At 31.2% G+C, this 19,895-nt stretch overlaps 2 protein-coding genes across 3 annotated transcripts; both read right to left on the reverse strand.

The window, feature by feature from the left end:
- Positions 1-171: 171 nt before the first annotated feature.
- On the reverse strand, positions 172-5,806 carry LOC113378482 (insulin-degrading enzyme-like). 2 transcript variants are annotated; one of them, XM_026619017.1, is made up of 14 exons: positions 5,732-5,806; positions 5,259-5,366; positions 5,063-5,196; positions 4,208-4,415; positions 3,784-3,953; positions 3,532-3,654; positions 3,214-3,416; positions 3,039-3,124; positions 2,859-2,970; positions 2,519-2,656; positions 1,720-2,449; positions 1,084-1,634; positions 716-925; positions 172-545 (listed from the first exon to the last, which is right to left on the reverse strand). In XM_026619017.1, the coding sequence occupies exons 2-14, from the start codon at positions 5,303-5,305 to the stop codon at positions 309-311; spliced, it is 2,949 nt and encodes a 982-aa protein (XP_026474802.1). In that variant the 5' UTR covers positions 5,306-5,366; positions 5,732-5,806; the 3' UTR covers positions 172-308. The 2 variants fall into 2 exon arrangements, with proteins under 2 accessions (XP_026474802.1, XP_026474801.1); XM_026619016.1 differs by lacking the exon at positions 5,732-5,806 and adding an exon at positions 5,430-5,590.
- A 4,007-nt stretch (positions 5,807-9,813) lies between these two features.
- On the reverse strand, positions 9,814-19,798 carry LOC113376112 (protein cycle-like). The gene is made up of 7 exons (XM_026616038.1): positions 19,793-19,798; positions 15,198-15,289; positions 14,981-15,109; positions 13,749-13,971; positions 12,625-12,724; positions 12,396-12,533; positions 9,814-10,136 (listed from the first exon to the last, which is right to left on the reverse strand). Exons 1-7 carry the CDS (start codon positions 19,796-19,798, stop codon positions 9,814-9,816), a joined length of 1,011 nt encoding a protein of 336 aa, XP_026471823.1.
- Between the last annotated feature and the right edge of the window lie 97 nt (positions 19,799-19,895).

Here is a 19,895-nt window from a genome sequence, read left to right on the forward strand (position 1 = left end):
AATGTTGTAACTGATTATTAAAATCAGGGCCTGAAATTTTACATTTTGACTACAAATTCATGTATTTGCTTAATTGATATTTAATTTGCTTAATTCATACATGAATTTATTTCTTTAAATAAAAAGCCTTAAATATTTTTTTTGTTTTTATTTGTTTTATAACCACTGCACATATCAGAAAATCATATTGCATCATATATAATCCAATTACATAATTGCATAAATAATTTTTACTAGAATACTATCTTATTATGTTCCTATAAATTAAATTACTTCAATTTGCATAATATTGTTATAAAGTATTTTCATCATAATTTGCTTTGAGCACCTTTACTAGGCAGATTTATATATGGTTGCACCAGTGAATACATTTCCTTGCTATTCTTAAACTTCACAAGATCGGTTATCAAAGTGTATGTTTCTTTATTTTTATTATTTTTACGATCATCTTCTGTTTTATCATCAATATTTTCTTCGTTACTTAATTTCGATGTGACATACACTGCTAATTTCTTTCTTCTTGCACTTTCGCTGTCCACTTGTTCCTGTGAAGAAAACGAGAATTGAAGATTGCAAATCAAATATTTTGTCTAGTGTCATAATTTCTAGACAAATGGAAAATATCAAAAACCTCATTCCACACCAATCCATTACGAAATCATGGATCTTCTAATATTATTATTTTTAAAATATAGTAGATAACTATTTTACTCACATTGAAAAAAGTGAGAAGCTGCTCTTTTGTTATTGTTCTCAGATGAGCAACTTCTACAACCGCCCTGTTGAAATTATATTGTTGCTTTGTAATTTCACTCCAGAACACCTGCACTAACCCCACCAATGTTTTTGGCTTTTCCAACCGTTGCTTAGCTAAAGCTTCCTTGTGTCTTTCAAATTCTTCATTGCTGATAGTCATTAGATGATTCTGTTTCGATAATAATAAATAAATTAAAATTGAATAACAAAAATAAAGAATTCTCATTACTTATATCATTTGCATTCAAAACATGGTCATTTATATGCATTAGGCGCATATTTATAATTATGATTACTGAATGTGCTGACTTTTAATGATTTATTTACCTTCATGTTTTGAATAAATAGTTCAATCCTATCATCAACATAGGGTGGAGGCTTTTCAGACTGAACTATGATTCTCAGACCTTGGGTACCGTTTGATCGCCTTACACCACAGGATACAATGTAACCCAATTGTTCTTTAGTTCGCAATGTGTCAAAACAAGGTTCTGACATAATTTGTGCCAACAATTCTAACTGCACATTAGCTTCTGTACTCTGCATTCCACATTGAAAGTAAATTTCTGTGCATGAACTTTTGTGATATAAATGCGGTACGTCATATAAATACTGAACACCGGCTTCTAGTTTGTGCTCACGACTATTAAGTAATTGTTGTGCAAATAAGGGTGGTCTTTTATTGAGCTCCAAACAAGACTCAGTTTCTTGTACTAGACTCAATGCACGGTCTTTATTACAATTTCCTTGAATTAGGAACTCAATATGCACTTTATGTAACAACTGCGGTAAAAATGCTCTCAATGATTCAAATGTTGTGAATTGTGTGGCGTCTAGTAGTTGTTCCTTTGTCCAGGAGTTGTCTGTTAATATCAAACCTAGAATATTAAATATTTTTGTTAGTTGTTCAGTTATTATGATGTGCAATATGTTTAACAAAGAGGAGTCAAATGGTTTACAAACCTAAGTAATACACAGCATGCTGGTATGGTTGCTCGGTTTCAAAGTTCTTTAATTGCCTAACATAATTTTCTAAAAATATATTAAAACGTTTTTCATCTACTTTGAAGTCCTTAAGATTTCTTAATACTTTAGCGAGCAATACGTCGAGTTTATCATTGTAACCGCCAACACTGAGCACTAGACCTTGATTGAACATGCCAATATTCCATGCTAAGCCAGCAAGTTCTGCGGCATATGCATACTCGTTAAGTGAATCTTGGAATAGCATTACAAATAAATGTGTGAAGTTACAACTTAAAGGGTCTAAATAAGCTAATGGTGTTGTTATGCGCATGCAGACCATCATTTTTGGCAGTAAATATTCGGCATCTTGTTTAAACCATAATCGAATCTGGCTATTGTCTAAAATAATAGCAGGATGCATGGTAACATTTTCCTGAGGCAATAATGTGAAGTCTTTAGGCACAAACTCATTTGGTGGAGGTAGTTTCAAGTCATCACAAAAGCCGGCCTTTTTAAATTCATGTAAGGTCTTTTGCTCATACTTCTCTGTAACATATTTACTATTGTAAATTGGATCCACCTGAGTACATTTGTCTTCAAACTGTTTGGAGATGACAGTTACTCGGACATTCTCAGGTATAAATTCATCAACAATTGACTCTATAAGTTTAGGGTCCCAGTGTGTCATTAGCGAAGGACCGCAAAGAACCTCTTCAAATTTAAAATGCTACAAAAAATAAATAAAAAACAATGTTTACCTCACCATTTCCTTATCATAATATTTATGAAAATTTACCATCAGATTCTTGGCTAGATAAACAACATAACTTCTTGGTTGTTCTTTATCTCTGAACTTAAAGTTCATATCGTTAATTGCCTTTGATTCATCAAATATCCATTTTTGTGGTGTTTCCTTTTTCAGCAAATTAATATACTAAAATATATTGTTATTTTGTAAACTTTAACTTTTAAAATAGGTAGTTAAAGTTAGTTAGGTATTGATTATAATTTATACAAATAGGTTTGATACCAACTAGATGCTGAATGAGAAAAAACTGAATATTACATTAATAAACACCTAGTAAAAATTATAATGAAAATGCTTCAAAGATCAACCTTTGTTTTATGCAAAGTACCTGAAAAACTAGTCTGACTATATCATCAACATGGTTTACGCCCTCTTCTGTTAAATCTGCATCTAGTTTGAAGAAACCAAATCCCCTCCTCTGAACAGCACCGCAAGATAAGCTTCAATTAATAGTAAATTGATGTAAGAAATAGCAAAGATCTAATTACATTATTGTATTATAATTTACCTTGAACTCCAACCACGTGCTTTCAAACATGATAAGAGACTGCCGGGTCCCTCATGCCCAAAAAGATGACCTAAATAATTTCCTGGCTAACAGAATAGTAAAATAATTTAAATCACATAGCACAATCATAATGTACATTTGATGTATAATTTAATCATAGTGTAACCATACTAACTGCAGATTTTCTAAAAGGCTCAAGGTCTTGTACAGGGAATGTAATACCCATAAGTCGAATATCTTTGATAGGCTGAATAAATGTTTTAGTGGCAAATTGCTCTTTTGTATAAGGATGGTCAGGCCAAATTTGAGCCTGCACCTTTTTGTTGCTCACAGAACCAAATAAATCTCTAGCTAAGCGTTCCAAATCATTCAGAGATTCTAGAATTTGGGTCAAAGAAATATAGAACTAATTAAGAATAAGTGTTCTAATCATTACCCATCAAAAATTATTTTTTTGATATAAAATTGGTTTATTTATGGATAAAGAAGTTACCTTTTCCAAGTATTGATAATGTCATAATGTTGGAGGAGTACCAACGATTATGAAACTTTAGCAGTTCATCTCGCACATTTATTCCTTTTTGCTTTGGTCCATCCATCAATGTTTGTTTGTTACCTGTTCATGATACATTACCAATTACTTACAACATGATATAATAGATAATCATTACAACGAAGTACATCATGATTTGAAAACTGATTCATTTATCAATACTATAAATTATTTCTATATAACTATTTATACCTGTTCCAAACTTTCTATATGGGTGATTCGGACTGCATAATATTTTCTCTATATAATCACTCCTCCACATATCATTAGGAATATTTTTTGAATGCTCAGAATCAACAGCATTGATTTCTCTTTCTGTAGCACTCTCAGAAAACAAGGGAGCAATAAAAAACTGTGAAAATCTATATTTTGGGATGGTTTATTAAAAAAATGATTATGTATGATAATAGGATAATTGGAAAATCTTACATCCAGTGATGATTTGTTATTTCAACAATGATTAAGAATGAATGATGAAAAAAGTTCTAAATAGCATTTACGAAAGGTAATGCACAACAAATTTTTGAAAATGGAATATTTAATATGAAAGGATTAAATATTAATCCAATTAGTAAAATAAGGCATCCACCAGATCATTTAAAGCTACTATAATTACATGTCTAGAATTTCTGGCAAATGCTCCGGTGTAATATCAAAGAAGTATTTGGTCTCTTGCGAATCAGTCACTGCATTACAACTACCTCCATGTTCAGATAAATATTTCTGGTAATAATTTTCTATTGGGTACTTCTTTGTACCGAGAAATAGCATGTGCTCACAAAAATGAGCCAATCCTGGCAGTTCATCGGGGTCGCTCATAAAACCTGAAAAAATTAGGTCTTAGAATAATTCTTCTTTTACATTTTATATATAAATATTAAATATTTCGATGCAAAGTTAATATTAAAATTAAAATTTTTAACAGCATTTATATATACAGCTAAGTCTGTTTTTACACGGTCTTTTTGTACACGGTTTTGATATAACACGGTTTGAAAATTGAATATTTTTAATTTTTTTTACACGATTTTATTCCATTTAGCACGATTTGAAATTTTATGTACTTAATTTTTTTTGTCAAATTTAATTTTTGCGATGTATGTTCATATCACAAAAAAGTACTTATGAAAGAAAAAAGTCTGAAACCATCAATAGTATCGATAGTTTGCAAACACTAGCTTAAAGATTTAAGTAAATTCCCCTTTAGTGCATACAAACAATTTTTACTGGTCAAAGCAAATGTGAATAGCACTAATTTATATTATTAAAATAAACATGAATTCTTGTTCTTGAAAATTCTTGTTTTTCACTAATTTTAATAGGTTTTAGAGAGTAGGACAAATCACCTATTTTTGTATAAGATCAATGTCTTTTTCTACACGTTTTTTTTTTTTACACGGCTTCTTCTGGAACCAATCTCCGTGTAAAAACAGACTTAGGTTTATAATTATTATCAATATGATCTACTTGCCAACTTGCACGGTTAAAGCTGCAGCAGACTTTTCCGTTGTGCTATCACTAACTAGCATTACTTTCATTTCATTCGGTAATATTAGACCGCGGTATTCGCGTTTGTCATATGTAGATTTGATGATATTATCGAATCTGTAATTGTTGATATTAGTATCAAATTTCACTAGATCAAAATTTTCTTGAAAGTATCTCACCTTTGAATTGTGTTGGCATTCGCCATAATTTCCCCTTGAGGAGCCATGTGTAAATTGTTTTTAAATAAGTGACGGACGAAACACCTAGGTCCAAACGATGTTTCGTGGCTGAAAGAATTAATAAATGAACAATAGATAATCGTAACTTATATAACAAACCATATAGGCTACCTAAAAATCGGACGAAGGGGTAAATAAACTGAACATAATCTAATGGACAACATTATACAATAGAATTTAATGATATGTGCTTGCGAATTTATATACATGAGGAAAACGAGTGAAAATGGTTATAATACAACATATTTATCGATGAAAACAAAAGATAAATAAATTTAAATTTGTGATCACTACGATGACTAATTTTGTTTGGGTTGAATGAAAACAAATGATTTTTTAACTACAACAAATAAAGGATTTTATTTGGTATACAAATAGCTAAGAAATTTATATTGTAAACAGAAAATACATACACGACACCACATACGAGCACCAACTTTTGACATACGATAATCTGTCAGTCAAGCGACAGTTTGACGTTAGGTTAGGGGTAGTTTATACCTGCTCTACTGAAATTATCTGTTACAGCCTGAAGTTGTTCGGAATTGACTATCCATGCATTTATTTAACCACATTTACCATTCCTTTACCGTTATGTAGCCTAGACAATATAATCAGTGCTGGATTTACAATAGGGGCAATCGGGGCTACTGCCCAGGGCGGCAGATTTTGGGTGGCGGCAAAATTTGGATAGTGAGAAACTAGTGGGGTGGGTGGCATCGTGCCTTAAGGCAAATTGCTGGAACTTCCCGTACCGTAACGAAATGTTCGAGGAATACTGAATGTTTTCAAATAGATTATTATAAATATTGTAACATTGTCTAATACTTATAAGAATTATATATACTAAATTGCAGAGTTGAAATTATTTGTTTAAAGTATATTAGAACTATAGTCGGAATAAAAAATAAAATCTGAATTATTTTCGATTTACAAAAAATAAAAAAAAAATAAAAATAAAAAAATTAAACAATTTTTTTTTTCCAAAATTAATTATTTTGTTAAGACAAGCAGAAAGTTCTTTGAATCATTCAAATCGGACGCTTAGTTCTCTCAAAAACTGCCATTTTTTACATATTTAGCTCCGTATCTTCGAAATGGCTGGGCCTGCCTTTGCTAAAAACTAATAAACACTTCTCCCAATCATTACTAATTGAATGTTTTTTAGATCATTCAAATCGGATCGTTCTCTCAAAAACTCGATTTCTATTTTCTGCGCTCTTTGCTCCGTATCTCCGTAACTGCTGGACCTGCCTTTGCCAAAAACTAATCAGCACATCTCCTTACCAATAGGAATCAAATGTTTTTTGAACCATTTTCAAATCGGTTGATCCGTACGCCCAAAAACGTGGACGAAAAATTGTGTCCATACATACATACACACACACACACACATCCATTTTTTCTGAGGTATGCCAAAATGTTCAGAAACCTTCAAAACGTCGAGAAATGTAAAAATTTTTATTTCCGATTTTCGGCCCATTACAATAACTTACCCTACGGGAAGTTAAAAAATCTATACAATATAATCAACTTTTTTTAACAACATTTTTTATTTCAAGAAATATAATTAACAAAACATAATACGATAGCAGTGCAAAATTTGGGTTGAAATAAACGATAACTAAAATTTATTATTTTGCCTTGCCTCCCTCTCCGAACGTAAATTATCAAATTGGTTAATAAGTCATTATCAAATTTGTCAATTTGGCTAATATAAAGATCCGTAAACAAGCTGAAAGTTTAAGAAAAATATGTTCTTCAGTTCTCGAACCCTTTTAAAATGACGTATTTGTGCACTTCCAAGCTTATAGCGTCGGAAAAAAAATTAAACTAATTACTCATGGCATTGTGCCTTAAGACAAATTACTGAAACATCCCGTACTGAAAATTACATTTTATAAAGACCTTTAAATTTTATTGAAAAATGAAAAAAGGCTTCTAGAACGCATTTTTTGTATTTTGAAATTTTTCGAAAATTATGAACTTTTTTCAAAGCAATCGCGCTGCGTAGCTGTTTCAGAGAAGAAATATCGAAACTAAATCATCATTTTTTGTAATTGCCTGTACCAAAAGCTAATCAGCATGTCTCGCCATCAATACAAATATAATATTTTTTGCCAAAAATGATAATTGAGTTTTTGAGAAAAAAGCGTCCAATAACTTTCAATAAATTTACAGAATAAATAACTGCTTAAATTTGTGGGGGACAGGTTTAGCGGTTTCGATGATCCAATAAAAAATTTTTAAAAAGAAACATTTGGCAGACAAAAGTGATCATAAGACAAATTACCAGATATTTTAAAGATATTATAATAATAATAATTATTATATATACTTATTATATATTATTATATACTTAAGTATAAATTTTGTCTACATTTATATAAGTTCTGTCTTATATAAGTTTATATAAGACGGCGACGCGGCGCTTACGCGCTTCTATATTTTGTCCCTCGCAGCTAAAGCAGCGCGATTGCTTTAAAGAAAAGTTCAAAAGTTCGTAAAATTTCAGGGATGGGGCGGCATTTTTGTCAGTGCCCCGGGGCGCCAAATTTCTAAATCCGGGCCTGAATATAATGGTAGTTGACTATCATGGAACTAGACTTGGGACTGTTCTGCTGGTCGATTTTGATAAATTTGCGTTGCCAGAAGTCTCTTTGTGCCAGAATGCAATACGAATAACTAACAATAATAAACGAGGCTACTGTGCGAAACATTAATTCAGAGTATTTTATTATTGTCGATACTTGTTCTTGATACAAAAAGTGTGTGATTAATCCAGAAGAACAACATGTTCTAAACTAATTCCACAATAATATACAAGGTCAAGCCGAAACTTGGTGATAGTCGTGATATTATTATCAATTAAATTAATAGTATTGAAGGTAACTGTGATGAAAAACTAGTGGTGCATGGCATCGTGCCTTAAGGCAAATTGTTCAAAAAATAAAATTTTTAGAACAGATTTTTTTAAACTCTAAAAAAAACCGTTTTTTGAGATTTTTAAAATTAAAAAAAAAATTGAATTTCAAAGAGATTGCTGTACGTTAGCTGCGTACTTAGACACGAAATATCGAAGCGCGTGAGCGCCACGTCGCAGTATTACAGATAAACATTGTTACGGAACCCATAGAAATGGTAACAAAATATCTATAAAATATGTGAAAATTTGGCTTTTTTTCACTTTTTTAATGGATCTCCGAAACCGCTAGACCTGTCCTTCCAAAAATTTTCCCAAAGTTGTTCATTTCGTCAATACAAATAAAACATTTTTTGAATCATTCGAATCGGACGCTCGCTTCTCTCAAGAATTGAATGACCATTTTTGGAACTTTTTGCTCCGTATCTTCGGAACGGTTGAACCTGCCTTTACCAAAAACTAATCAGCACGTTGCCTTATCAATAAGAATTGTATGTTTTTTAAATCATTCAAATTGGTGGATCCGTGTTTTGGAAATCGTCGGCGAAAAATTGTATCCGCAGATGCATACACGCGCACACACAGACATACACATACATCCATTTGTTCTAAGGTATGCCAAAATGTTAAGAAACCTTCGAAACGTAAAGATATATACAAATTTTCATTTTCGATTTTTTTGCCATTATTATAACTCAGCCTACGGGAAGTTAAAAAATAGGAAAAAAATATCTCACGTAGTTTGAAAATTATGAGCTTTGGTAAAAATGTGACCATTTTTTGTTATTGTGGTAAATTTTTATTAATTTTGTTAATTCAAACTTTATATCCGTAACCGTAACTAACACTACTAGGACCTAGGACCATTAGGATCAAGTCAAAATAACACAATTACCTTAAGTTTTCAAAAATTAAGACTATTTCTTGAACTATGAACTTGAAATTTTGAAAATTTGACTTTGAAAGGCATTACTTTCAAAAAAGCACTAAAATGTGTTAGCGAATTACATCAATGCTTGCTTTTGATAAATTGTAAAATGTAAAATGATAAATTGTGTCATTATTATTGACTATGGTCGTAGAAATGTTATTTACGGTAACGGATACAAAGTTTAAACGAAAAAAATAATAAAAGTCAACCACAATAACCGAAAAATGGTTACCAAAGTTTTGGTTGCACTTTAAAGTTCATAATTTTCAAAGTATGTGTTATAACTTTTTTTTCAACTTTTTTTCATGATAGTTATGATCAGTACTATCACCCCGTTTCGGCTTGACATTGAGTTCTGGACAGCCTGTATACATCACTGAAATATTTCTGATCTCGCAGCTCTTCTTAGATCGTGGACATGTGGCATTTTGTCAGCCCTGCACCCTATAGTTACGCCACTGACTGGATATTACACTGGTTCTAGAAAAAACTTTTGCTTTTATTGAAACATTGTATTTCTTTAACTGTTACATTTGTAGTAAATAATTTATACATTAATTATTTTGAGTTGATCTCTCAAAATATAGTAATGAAAGCGACAATCAATAAAATAATTTTTAACTGTTAACAGATTCATTCATTCAAGCGCTTTCGGTTGAATATCGTGCGACCATGAACTCGGTATCCCTAGTCCACGGGTTTTTAAAAGCTTTGAGCTTAACACCTGGCACCATGAGATGTTTATCATTTGTACTGCCTTCCATTTCTTGAGGCAGTTGGCCAAAAACGAGACCATAAAGCGGTTCAACGTAGAGGCACCGTCCATCTACGCCATGGCGCGAGGCGTAGCTGTCGCTCGATACCACTTTTGCGGGCATGGGTCGGGCCGATGCCACCAGGCATGGTTCGGAATTATTTGTTGATTTCAGATAGCCATAGCATTGCAATGCTATGAATCGGCGTTCTATGGACATAGACAAAATATTAACTTCATAATTTAAAAACATTTAACCCTCCGTCGGTCGGCGTGGTCTGGCCAGACTTTTTTCGACTTCAATTAAAAAAAAAAATACTTCTAGTAATCCTATCGACTTGAAATTTCTTGACTTTTCCTAAAATTTAATTAGCTGACGATCAATGAAAAAATCAGGACGAAAAAATGTACAGAAGGATAATTATAAGGATATTAACTTTTTTATACTTCGAACGGTCGGAAAGGTCTGTCTAGACCACCCATACATTTTGTATGAAATATACGCTTTTTGATATATGTAAACCAGTATTTTGTCTTTTTTCATGGTATTTTCTATTCAAACTGCGTTGTTTATATTCTTTGCTATGTGTTCTAACATGAATGTTAGTATTTTCATGACGAGAGTTCCTTGAGAACCTACCAAACTTATTGGTAATCGCAAACACTGAAAATCGGATGAATAATGCACACATTATAAACAATTTTTCTACCCGTACTGCGTTCGAAATTTTTTTGGCAAACCTGTAGTGAAATTGTATATTCACTTTGAGTTTTACAGCTCATTTCAAAGGCGACGCACCTCATTTTGTTTTCATTTGAATTTCACATTCATTTCAAAGGCGCCGAAAAAGAATAAATATTATTTTTCATTGATTTAAAACAGAAAAATTAACAAAAAAAGTAACGATTTTTTTTATATTTCTTGATTTTTTTATATAATCGTTAATATATAAGACACCAAAAACTTATTTATCCCATATAAATGCATGTAAAATGAATGGTGGTCCAGCCAGACCTTTCCGACCGTTCGAAGGTGAAAAAATATCCGACCGACGGAGGGTTAATCGCATATTTATCAAATAACTATTATTATATCACTAATAGCTTAGTGCCTAACAAAAAATCTAAAGTATATAGACCAGTGATTCCCAAACTTATTTTACCTACAGCCCCCTTTCCAAGAAAATATTACTCAGCGCCCCCAATTTTTTTTTCATTTCAATAGCAATTAATAAGATATATAAAAATTATCGTATCTGTAAAAGATAAATTGACGAATAATAAACCAATTTTGATAGAGTGCGCTGTTTTAATAAATCATAAAACATTCGGAAAACAATTGCACCATCAGTGAATTTCAAATTTTCTAGGCCCTCAGGTCACTGTATTGAATTTTTCAGATATATTACGGATATATTTGTAATGAAATGCAATTGCAATTGGTACATCACAGCTGACGGAAAGATTTTGCAAAACATTGGATGATTTATTTATTAAAATAATGGACGTTGTCAAAATTAATCTTTTACTCTTTCAAAAGAAGGCTGTAAAATAACATCAAAGTTTGAAATTATAAAACTATATTCAGAATAAAGATACAATCATTATAATTTTAATGTGAGGGACGAATCTGGTGCGCTGCTACCAATTTAGCAATTTTCGGTTCTATCTTCGTCAAAATCTTAAATCACCACGATCGACTATTAGTAATCGGTTTCTTTATTTTTTAAGATGACGGAAATGCAATCAGAAATTTTTCAATGACAGACCAAATTTGTGGGTAAGCCATCGGGATCTCATTCTGCAGCCAGAAGGCAAGTAATAATCATGTATCCGTCACAAAATTTCTTACAAAATTTGGTAAAGTTGCACGCGTTGAAAAGTTACACAAATTGTCGACTCACAGAGAAAGTATGAACCATCGTTTACAAAAAGTTCTGATAAAATATTAAGGTATTTTAAATCGACTTCCTGTAATTATGGTACACACCATTTCTTGCACATACACTTTTAAACATTTAACTTTTGACAAAGATCATAACTTTCGTTTGGCGGCAGATGCATTGCGCAATTGGACTATGCCAATTTAGGTTTAAAGTAGTAAATACTAAGAAAATTTAAAAAGTTTCATTTTTAATAATAATTACAAACATATAGAGTAATTGCAAATTACGTAATGTATTTTTATGATTGCAACATTGTTCGCGAAACTAGATAAACGGATAGAAGTCGCAATATTAAAATCGGTTTTACAAGCTTTTATGCAACAAACAGATTACTCGCGTTATTTGTGAAGGTGCTTCAGATCTTTTCAATCTACCAAGTGGCCGATTTTTAATTATACGACGCGTTAACTGATTTATGGGTAATCTTTAACTGGCTGGCGCCCACTTTGGGAACCACTGATATAGACATTAAAAATAAAACTTCCATGCTTTCTGGCTAATACTGTAATATAAAAAAATAGACCTTCAAAAGGTAGTCGAGGGTCGTCTGTAGATGTATCTGCATCATCGTTCAAAATGCTTGTTGTTTTTACTCGCATTCGACAGCAAAATGATCGCCTTGCTCCAGGAAAGAATGTTCGAAACGTATCAGAATAGAGACCTATTGATTATTTTATTATAATAACATTATTAAAATTGTATAGCAAAGAATTGCGAATTTATCTAAAATAATGATGTGTTCATAAACTTACATTTGGCATCTGTTAAATCAAGAACAGACAACTGTTCTTTCACTTTTGGTACGTCTTTTGGATGTAACACATCAAACCAACTGTGGCTCACAAGTTCGGACTAGTGTCAGATAAAACGCAATTTTTATAAATGTTGCTTTAGTTGTTTAAACAATTATGGTTTGATCAACTAATGTAGGGTAGGGTGGGGCTAGTTGAGCAAATTTTTACTTAAACGGATGTAGCTCTCAATGAAAAGTCTCAATAAATTGCTATACGGCTTAATGGATTTGTTGTTTATCGCTTAACAAAAGTGTTAATACAATTTTTTGGTTATAAGTAAAATTTAAATGCTACAGCTATTTAAATGCAAAAAGTCAAGTATGCTCAATGTACCCCATAGGTGGGGCAAATTGAGCACTAAGAAAGTATAATTAAATCATAGGTTCAATGTCGATTAGTGATGAAATAAAATTAATTTTTAATATACTATATTTATAGTCTGTATTGACAGAGAAAACAAAACTTATAGTAATTTGGTTTGAATAATTAACGAAAAGTAGAATCAACAAAACAATATCATATCTTAGGAATTATTTTACCATTATATTCAGTATTTTTGTTTAAAATCATTATTTCTTTATAGACTTAGCTTAAATGTTAAAAATAAAAATCAATTTCTGGAAGTTAATGGTAATTGTCTTAGTGACAGAACAAGTTTAGCATCTATGCTCACCCCAACTCGGAATTTCAAAATAAAAGTGAGTTTATAAAAAAAAACATGAGAATTATACCCAGAATCTCTGTGCATATTAAAAGTACTATAATTATATGGAAGAATATCATTTACCTGATTAAAAATAAATAACATTTGACTAAACCAGACTAAAACTCGTGATGAATTACTTTTTTAGTTTTTGGTCTCAAAATAAACAAAACGCCCGTGAACCTCACTCATTTGTCGAGCGACCACTAGCGATCGCGGGATGTTTATTTCTCCCAAACCTCTATCATTCCGCCATATAATGCCTAAACGGACGGTGAATAGTTTTCGAGATCTTTTGATTGCTCAACTTGCCCCTATGCTCAACTAGCCCCCCTCTACCCTATGATAATGACAATATTTTATTAAATGTGTCACCTACTTGTTTATAACGCAGTACGTTAGCAATCGATGTGGATGTATATAATATTTTTCCTCTGGAACAACCGACTGCAAACAAAAAACATTGCTCTGGTATTTTTTGTCCTAAAGCTTTTATGTCGATATCACTGGGCTTCCAGCGATTAACTAGTTCCGTATTTGCAGCTTCACCAGTGTTAGTACCATGTTTTGAATTTTGAGCACATCGAACCCGAAACACTGCCCTGAAATTGTGAAGTACCTGTTTCTTGAGCTCAAGAAGGTATACATATTTTTTATAGTAAATTAGAATGAGAAGTAAATTAGAATTTATTCGATTGTTATTCTCAATTATGCAAATTCTATTGACTGCAGATATGATGCGTTACTTGCTGAGAGTCTTATAATTATAAATTTTTTATAAAATATAATTTGCATTATTATGTGGCATAATTGAAAAAAAAATCATGAATTACATGATATTAACTATTGAATTTCTTAATTTACTGGAATTATGAATAAATAAAAATTGGTCAATCATTTTTCTTCATCAAAGCTATGCAACGACAATATTAGTTGTAAAAAAAATTGCAGGTTCGTATTTTAAACGGTTTTTTGCATATCCTATTATATATTGTGGAGTCACGGGTAATATAAAGCTAACTTTACTTATTTTAAACATACCAAAATTCTTGGCACTTCTTAGTTAAAGGTTTTTCATGAGAAGAAATACATTTTTCTTGAAAACGAGTCCTAACAGTTTATAATTTTATATATATTCAATATATATTATAGTTCAACAGTTCCCGAAAAAATAGTATATTACATATACCCGTTACGTCGATAAAATTTCATATAAAAATTAATATTTTTGAAAAAAGCGTAGGCTTTTCAGTTGCACATTCTTCATTTGAATATATTTTATTAAGGAAAAGTTGCATGAATAAAAAAAAAAATAAAAAAACGGGTATAGTACGGTATTATTAACTGCATAACGTATTTTTACACATGCAATTTAAGATAGATTTAATTAAAATTAATAATAATTCTAATTAAATGAATTTAAAAAAAATTAAATGATAAAAAATTAAATAAATAAATTTAAACTTTCATTCTCTTTCTTTGTTTCTTGTCAAATTCATTTTACGTTCATAACTTATTATCCAATGCAAGTTGTAATGAACATGAATATTTAATTAAATTCATCTTGTTTCTGATATTATTACGATCAACAGTAGCATTACATGTCCTCACCTTCTAAGAACGCCTAGTTTATCAGACCTGCCTCTTGACTGATTACCTCCAGAAACCAATTGAGACAGTTCTTTGAGAAGGGCGTTCATTTTATCTCTTCGTCTTTTCTCGATTTCTGAATGATTTTGCCTTCAATATAATCGAATAGTATTATTTGACAAATGTCAGAACTAAATTTTGGAAAAAAGTCCTACAAATATCTAATTTTTAAACATACTTTCTGCAATCCTCACTGGTTCTACACGACTTTGCATCTTCTCCGTTGTCTTCGTCGTGGTCACTTTGATGCTCTCTATAATTTTTTTTCTTCTATTCATTTCAGTATTAAATCGATAACAATAACTTATCAAATATTAGACTGAAATACGCTAGACTGGTTATCAGGCGCATAAAATTTTAAATGACTACAGTAGAACTCCAATTATCCGAACTCCAATTATCCGAACTCCGACTATCTGAACTCTGACTATCCGAATCGCCGATTATCCGAATCACTTTCAGAAAAAAAATTGTCCAAAAAAAGTTTAAGTGCGCTATTATTCTTCCACCCGCAAAGCCAGTGTAGGCACTTTGTTTGTTTTGATTTAACGGAGATGTTTAAAAAACAATGATTTTTATTTCTAAACTTGTACATAAGTATATTTTATTTATATTTAAAACATGTGAAAATATCATGTTTTTTTCATTTAATTCAATAAAAAAATAGTGCAATATCAAAACGTAACTTTTTTTCTCTCCAATGGCAATTTAAAAAAAAACTCCGATTATCCGAATATTTGATTATCCGAATGGGTCCCCATTAATTCGGATAATTGGAGTTCTACTGTATTTACAAAAATATTATCATTAATTGCAACGATAATCATATTTCACTTCTGATATAAAAAATAATGTTCGAGTTCATTTTATTTCTATATATAGAAGAATATAACGTTTCAATTAGTACAGATGGCAGAATATTGCATATGTACAATAATACTCCGCATAACATGGGGGTTACGTTTCAGAAAAGTAGAGCGTAAAGCGAAACAGCGCTAAACAGGGCGATCTTAACATGATAATAATGGGGCTACAAAAAATGGGCAAAAAATTGGCTATGTAGTAAAATTAATAACTGTGGTTATTTTTTCAAAATCAAACATTTATTGTGTCCTAAAATAAAAATGATAAAAACGCATATGCTTAAAAAATCAAATAAATTTTAATTCAGTTTATGCATACTATTTTGTATTTTCATTTTTTTTTTTTGCATTTTTATCAAAAAACATCCAAAATGCTTATGTATAAATGTATATAAGTCATTGAAGTTATTCAATTCTATTGAATTTTAAAACATTTAAAAGTGTTTATAATATAATTTGAAATACATTTTTGCACCTGCAGATACATATTTTAAATGCGCATATTTCATTCATATACATCATGATCCTATGTTGAATATTTTCCGAGATATAGGCGTTTTAACTGTTTCAAACTTGTAAATTTGAAACGGTTTTTGGGATATATCTCGCGAACGGTAAGAGGTATTTTAAAAAATTTTACACCGGCTCAAAGATCTTTTGATTTGGTATATTTCATCCGAAAACATCAATGTCCTATGATGATTCGTTCAAAAGTTATAGGCGCTTAAAGATTTCACAAGTAAAAATGCCCAAAAAATGGATGAAAAATTAGTTAGTTTTTTTTAATTTTTCACAGACTTCCGGGCACGTAGAAGCTTCAATTAGACGTCAGGTGAATTGTCTTGTGGGCTAGAATAACGTGAAAAAAACTGCATTTTACTATTCTCAACGGTTGCCGAATAAATAAGAAAAAACTGAAATTATAGCATGACCCTAGGGTCACGTTTTGTATTCCGATTTTGGATGAAAATTTTTTGTTTCCGATTTTGATGATTTTCACAATGTTGATACCTTATGACATAAGGAAAATGCTATTAAAAAATTTCGACCGCACTTCAAATAGTTTTCGAGAAAAACGCATTTTTAATATGTGACAATGAATAAATGGTTTTTAGCAAATATCTCGGGAACGGTTGGAGCTATCATAAAAATTTTGCACCTGCAGATACATATTTTAAATGCGCATATTCATTCATATACATCATGATCCTATGTTGAATATTTTCCGAGATATAGGCGTTTAACTGTTTCAAACTTGTAAATTTGAAACGGTTTTTGGGATATATCTCGCGAACGGTAAGAGGTATTTTAAAAAATTTTACACCGGGTCAAAGATCTTTTGATTTAGTATATTTCATCCGAAAACATCAATGTCCTATGATGATTCGTTCAAAAGTTATAGGCGCTTAAAGATTTCACAAGTAAAAATGCCCAAAAAATGGATGAAAAATTAGTTAGTTTTTTTAATTTTTCACAGACTTCCCGGGCACGTAGAAGCTTCAATTAGACGTCAGGTGAATTGTCTTGTGGGCTAGAATAACGTGAAAAAAACTGCATTTTACTATTCTCAACGGTTGCCGAATAAATAAGAAAAAACTGAAATTATAGCATGACCCTAGGGTCACGTTTTGTATTCCGATTTTGGATGAAAATTTTTTGTTTCCGATTTTGATGATTTTCACAATGTTGATACCTTATGACATAAGGAAAATGCTATTAAAAAATTTTGACCGCACTTCAAATAGTTTTCGAGAAAAACGCATTTTTAATATGTGACAATGAATAAATGGTTTTTAGCAAATATCTCGGGAACGGTTGGAGCTATCATAAAAATTTTTGCACTTGCAGATACATATTTTAAATGCGCATATTTCATTCATATACATCATGATCCTATGTTGAATATTTTCCGAGATATAGGCGTTTAACTGTTTCAAACTTGTAAATTTGAAACGGTTTGGGATATATCTCGCGAACGGTAAGAGGTATTTTAAAAAATTTACACCGGGTCAAAGATCTTTTGATTTAGTATATTTCATCTGAAAACATCAATGTCCTATGATGATTCCTTCAAAAGTTATAGGCGCTTAAAGATTTCACAAGTAAAAATGCCCAAAAAATGGATAAAAAATTAGTTAGTTTTTTAATTTTTCACAGACTTCCCGGGCACGTAAAGCTTCAATTAGACGTCAGGTGAATTGTCTTGTGGCTAGAATAACGTGAAAAAAACTGCATTTTACTATTCTCAACGGTTGCCGAATAAATAAGAAAAAACTGAAATTATAGCATGACCCTTAGGGTCACGTTTTGTATTCCGATTTTGGATGAAATTTTTTTGTTTCCGATTTTGATGATTTTCACAATGTTGATACCTTATGACATAAGGAAAATGCTATTAAAATTTCGACCCGCACTTCAAATAGTTTTCGAGAAAAACAGATTTTAATATGTGACAATGAATAAATGGTTTTTAGCAAATATCTCGGGAACGGTTGGAGCTATCATAAAATTTTTGCACCTGCAGATACATATTTTAAATGCGCATATTTCATTCATATACATCATGATCCTATGATGAATGTTTTCTCCGAGATATAGGCGTTTAAACTGTTTCAAACTTGTAAATTTGAAACGGTTTTTGGGATATATCTCGCGAACGGTAGAGGTATTTTAAAAAAATTTACACCGGTTCAAAGATCTTTTGATTTAGTATATTTCATCCAAAATCAATGTCCTATGATGATTCGTTCAAAAGTTATAGGCGCTTAAACATTTCACAAGTAAAAATGCCCAAAAATGGATGAAAAATTAGTTAGTTTTTTAATTTTTTCACAGACTTCCCGGGCACGTAGAAGCTTCAATTAGACGTCAGGTGAATTGTCTTGTGGGCTAGAATAACGTGAAAAAAACTGCATTTTACTATTCTCAACGGTTGCCGAATAAATAAGAAAAAACTGAAATTATAGCATGACCCTAGGGTCACGTTTTGTATTCCGATTTTGGATGAAAATTTTTTGTTTCCGATTTTGATGATTTTCACAATGTTGATACCTATGACATAAGGAAAATGCTATTAAAAATTTCGACCGCCTTCAAATAGTTTTTCGAGAAAAACGCATTTTTAATATGTGACAATAATAATGGTTTTTAGCAAATATCTCGGGAACGTTGGAGCTATCATAAAATTTTTGCACCTGCAGATACATATTTTAAATGCGCTATTTCATTCGTATACATCATGATCCTATGTTGAATATTTTCCGAGATATAGGCGTTTTAACTGTTTCAAACTTGTAATTTGAAACGGTTTTTGGATATATCTCGCGAAACGGTAAAGAGGTATTTTAAAAAAATTTACACCGGGTCAAGATCTTTTGATTTAGTATATTTCATCCAAAACATCAATGTCCTATGATGATTCGTTCAAAAGTTAAGGCGCTTAAAGACTTCACAAGTAAAAATGCCCAAAAAATGGATGAAAAATGAGTTAGTTTTTTTAATTTTTCACAGACTTCCCGGGCACGTAGAAGCTTCAATTAACGTCAGTGAATTGTCTTGTGGGCTATAACGTGAAAAAACTGCATTTACTATTCTCAATCCAACGTTGCCCGAATAAATAAGAAAAACTGAATTATAGCATGACCCGGGTCACGTTTTGTATTCCGATTTTGGGATGAAAATTTTTTTGTTTCCCGATTTTGATGATTTTCACAATGTTGATACCTTATGACATAAGGAAAATGCTATTAAAAAATTTCGACCGCACTTCAATAGTTTTCGAGAAAACGCATTTTTAATATGTGACAATGAATAATGGTTTTTAACAAATATCTCGGGACGGTTGGAGCTATCATAAAATTTTTGCACTTGCAGATACTATTTAAATGCGCATATTTCATTTCATTCATACCATCATGACCTATGTTGAATATTTCCCGAGATATAGGCGTTTAAAACTGTTTCAAACTTGTAAATTTGAAACGGTTTTTGGGATATATCTCGCGAACGGTAAG

Source organism: Ctenocephalides felis, unplaced genomic scaffold (assembly GCF_003426905.1).
Source record: "Ctenocephalides felis isolate EL2017-DRISC unplaced genomic scaffold, ASM342690v1 CF-g0.4_SCAFFOLD_01886, whole genome shotgun sequence".
Lineage (NCBI taxonomy): Eukaryota > Metazoa > Arthropoda > Insecta > Siphonaptera > Pulicidae > Ctenocephalides > Ctenocephalides felis.